This window comes from Lepeophtheirus salmonis, chromosome 3 (assembly GCF_016086655.4).
Source record: "Lepeophtheirus salmonis chromosome 3, UVic_Lsal_1.4, whole genome shotgun sequence".
NCBI lineage: Eukaryota > Metazoa > Arthropoda > Copepoda > Siphonostomatoida > Caligidae > Lepeophtheirus > Lepeophtheirus salmonis.
Window position 1 is genome coordinate 5,159,770 of NC_052133.2, and position 4,595 is coordinate 5,164,364.

Here is a 4,595-nt window from a genome sequence, read left to right on the forward strand (position 1 = left end):
TTACCAAATTTAGATTAATCTTTATATCCTACCAGGGCCCCCAATTTTAACAGGATTATTTAGAAAATATTGAGAAGAAATGTCTCTATGAAAATTTAACCAGTCAATAACTGTTTAAACAGAAGTACCAGTGTGTCTAACTGTTTTGGAGACAGGGAGTTTAGAAGCCTACCAGCAAGTAAGCTCTACTAATTTGCAGAGGCTTAAGTGGCTCTTGTCAAAGAAACTACCCTTCCGAATAGAAAATCTCTTACGGCACCCACTTCCCGTACAACGGAAAAATTGATTGCCATTTTGTGATCTTTCCTACATTACATCTGGCATTCCAATCAATCCATCCATATTTCTTCTTAACAATTCACAATTTTGGAGCCATTCGATGACGGTGTCCTCGTCAAAAACAATAATCTCTGCCGATTCTGTGACCTTCATCCTTTGAAATACAAATTCCAATTAACCAAGTGAATAGGAAATTTCTAATTAAAAATTTATTCGAACAATTGTGATCGATAAAATTATAACACAATTCAGTGATACTTAATTATATAATTACTTCATATAGTTAACAAATAAATAATTAAGTCTGAACAGGGGACATAATTATAGACTGTAAACCAAGCGTCAATATGATAAAATTTGATTTGTTTATTTCTTTTAAATAAGAAACTTAATTTAAATTATATTATTAATAATAAACGTGTTTATTTTATTATTATTGTTTATTTACTATTATTGTATAGTTGTTAGGTATAGAAATATACAGCAAATGCTCCTATGATTGAATAATCCTACCTGTAAACTTATTCCAACAATTATGATTGATAAAATCGTCTCAAAATCAAATGATAATTAATGTAATATAATATTAAGACTTATTATTAGATAAGAAATAACTAAGTTTGAATAAGGACCCTGATTATAGACTGTAAACTAAGGATTAAAATACTTCTATTAGGCTTTGAATTCACTCTTATCCGAGTTCATCGATGTCCAAGAATAAAAACGCCAGTACGAATTTGCACATTACGACTCCCGTGCAAAGTATTCCTGAAATTAATTCTACTATCATGATTCATGATAGATATTAAGAACTAGTCGTGCTTGCCTTACATAATTACATATGATCTCTTCGAGCCTCATCCCTCAGTCAACCGCAACGGATGGACTCCAAGAGAACTCCCCAGAACCATCCTTTGAGCCTTAAAAACCAACATGAAAAGTTTTAGTAAAATTCATTCCTTCCCCCCCCACCCTCCGAATACTCTATAAGAGCAACCTCACAACTTCTTCCACACAATGAGACCTTAAATCTGTTTCCGTGACCCTTCTAAGTGCTAATTAACCGAATAACTCGGAAAACTCGAGATCTTTCTGCTTCACTTCACGTTATTTCCTTATTATTGAAAGGTTGCGATAATTGAACTTCAACTATCCTCTGTCGCTAGTTCCAATTTCGAGATAGAAAGAGAAAGTATCACGTGTCAGCAAACTTATACAGTGTATACATACTTTAGTCGAGTCAATAATTATTTGATTCGACACAACAGTATGTATATTTAATTAGTTATTAATATTCAATGGCAAAATTGAAGTTATCCCCTTATAAAGTTATCATTGCCATTTCCCAAATGACCACTTTGTCTTGAAATCAGTAAATTTGTTATTAGATTTTTTCTTTAGAGTTGTTTTTAAAATGTATTCAATTTGCTATTCAATTAATCTCATTATTTCACTCGCGGAGAGGTTCAAAAACTTTGAATTAAAATTGCGACTTTGTAAACCCTATTTGCCAACAAGTGTTGACTTGAGGTAGTTCAATATTTTTTTGAAAAACATTTGTCAAAATAAACACTTGTTCTTGTTAAAATATGTTATATTATCTATAAATAATCGAAACTTTGTACTTTAATACTGACATGAAATATGCCCTTTGTCAACAAAAAAAACAATCTTGAAGAAAAATAAAGAAATGTAGAGAATCCCAATTAATTTTTTTTCTTCATTTTGTAGACATACATCCCATTACTATAGACATATTTGAGTCAATTAGTATAGGCTTTGTATTAAAATTTGTGGATGAGTTAAGATATGCAAGGTTTTTAAGTCAAGTTGATTACATTTATTTGATTTGAAATACTTTTATTGGCCCGATATGCCCATTCAAATAAAATCAATTTCTCATTCTTTTATTGTGTAATCAATTTTGGTTAATCAATGTGCAATTTGCGAAACTCAAAAAGAGTTAATAATAATGATTTGTTGATAGAAATTATCGATAATAATAATTCTAGCTTGCTTTTTGTATCGACGACCACATAAATTATTAGCCAGGATTTTTGTTTTAAAATAGATAATTTTGTTCATAGAGATGGTGATAATGTTTCATTTATGAATAGAAGGTCCTTTTGTATTTTGTTATTTCCAATTCAGAGCGAGACACCTTTTTAGTAGTGGTAATTATAATATTAACTTCAAAAAATATATTCTACGCAAAAAACTTAGAGGCCATGACGCTTCCTCCCTTTGTCAACGGCCCTACATTAAAAAAATAAGACCAATGGATCATTAATGATTAAACCAGATAAAACTTCCCATTTTTTTAAAATGATGAAACGGTCTGTGGCACAAAAAAGGTTTCACCCCTCTAATTTAAGGGCTTCAATAGTATATCCATTCTGTGTAAAGTCAGTCAATCACATTCTCTTCATCCCAACCCTAGACGTCATCTTTTGACAATGTTGATATAAACACATCTGTAATCAATTATTGACTTCATATGTAATTATTTAAAGATTCTAATGACAAATTAAGCCTCCTTTGAAAAGGATACCGAATCAATATAAAGTTAGACGGATAAAGAATACTAAATGTTTAGATTATAATCGTTGTCAAGTATAAATATGTATTTTGATAATTATTAGAATGGATGTAATATATAAAAATGATAATATGAATATTGTATTCATTAATTAGTTATGTATGTTTAAAACAAACAGAAAAATAGTAATTAAGAGTGAATATAAGTTTTGAGATGTACGTATGATATATGTAAGTGTCATTGAGTAAAACAAATCAAATTTCATGGTTTTTCTTATGGTTTGGATGAGGAGTGAAGAAGGGCATGATGCCTCACTACTAATTCACCTTCCTTTGGATGAGGTAGAATAGCATAACAGACAGAGCAAGATATAGGTTCTTTAAACGTCAGCGAATGGTACCTCTCTTCATGTTTATTCAAGTTCCCTTTTCGTAAAAATGATCGATGACAGTCAATGACATGACAGTCAAATACACCTTCACTGTGCTTATAATGTCGATGATTTAAGAAGTGAGTTTTTGTGGGATATAATTGACTACAGCAAATAAGAAATTGAGGCTCATGCATGGCTTCTATATGCCTCATAATATTGTATCGCCTTGCTGCTATAAATCCACAATGATTGAAATCACAGATAAAATTATTTTCTACATCTCTACTTACATGCGAAGAAGATCGTTTTTTACGTCTCTTAGACGTTTTAAGAGTCAGAGATCCTCTTTGAGTTTTCTTTGCAGTCATTTCTGTAATTGTTTTTTGAATACGCTTCCTTTCGTAATAGTCACGATTCGCATATTTGATGTTTACTTTTACTTTTTTTCGATTAGGACTACGATTACACCTCATAGTGTTTCTTTCAGAGTTCTCAGTTTTACCAATACTATTTTTTGATTCCATATTCGTGAAGGAAGAATGAGACTCAAGGCATCCATTCGAGGAAGGTCTTAGTTTTTTTGTTGAATGCTCCTCAGCTGAAGAGCCACTGTCGATAACTAAGCGGTCAGATTCATCCGATGAGACGGAACATGCAATGGAATTGGACTCTACTTGATTCGACTTGCTTCGATCACGTTTCATTGAGAGATCAATTGGCTCACAAATCTCGGAAAAAGAGCTGTCTGCAGTGCCTGGGAGAGATTGAAGGTACTCGTAGGGATGCATCGTTGAGACACAATGTCTTAACTATATATTATGATGAAGAATAAGGGATTGTTGTTTATCGTATTTATGCACAAAGTTTATTCCTTGATTATTATAGGACTCTCTGGATTCAAATAATACGCACCAGGGAAATATTCAGTATCACTCACTTACTTTTGATTCCTTATTTCCCTTTTCTAGCAACACCTGTTTACTAATCCTTTGAGAAGGATTATTATTGATGAGTGCATCGAACGTACACGACCAGCACGCAAATTTTCTACCGGCGAGAAATAATATTTAATCTATGTTCCACAGTGAACTCTCACTCTGCGTTTGACTCGCTCAATGAAACTATTGTATTTTGAAGTTTATACAAAACGAAAATAACTCAATCCACTTTTTTGACTCCTGAATTTGACAGTCAAAATACTTTAATAGTTAGGGTTGGACATCGTAAGCATTTTGAAAAATGTTTGAGAGGGGAGAAGCGTATCCGTCATGACTTTTCCTAAAATTTGCCGAAAACAGTTTTGAGATGAAGAAAAAAAACATAGTCCCACTCCGTATCAAAAAAATCCTAGGCGTTTCTCTGTCATTCATGAGAAAAAACACTTGTCGTTATACTTCATATTTA

General features: G+C 32.1%; 1 protein-coding gene across 2 annotated transcripts; it reads right to left on the reverse strand.

Moving 5' to 3' along the window:
* Nucleotides 1-2,870: 2,870 nt before the first annotated feature.
* Nucleotides 2,871-4,242, reverse strand: LOC121114337 (uncharacterized). 2 transcript variants are annotated; one of them, XM_040708273.2, is made up of 2 exons: nt 3,482-4,242; nt 2,871-3,423 (listed from the first exon to the last, which is right to left on the reverse strand). In XM_040708273.2, the coding sequence occupies exons 1-2, from the start codon at nt 3,977-3,979 to the stop codon at nt 3,400-3,402; spliced, it is 522 nt and encodes a 173-aa protein (XP_040564207.1). In that variant the 5' UTR covers nt 3,980-4,242; the 3' UTR covers nt 2,871-3,399. The 2 variants fall into 2 exon arrangements, with proteins under 2 accessions (XP_040564207.1, XP_040564208.1); XM_040708274.2 differs by having other exon boundaries at nt 2,871-3,420; nt 3,482-4,167.
* Nucleotides 4,243-4,595: the final 353 nt, after the last annotated feature.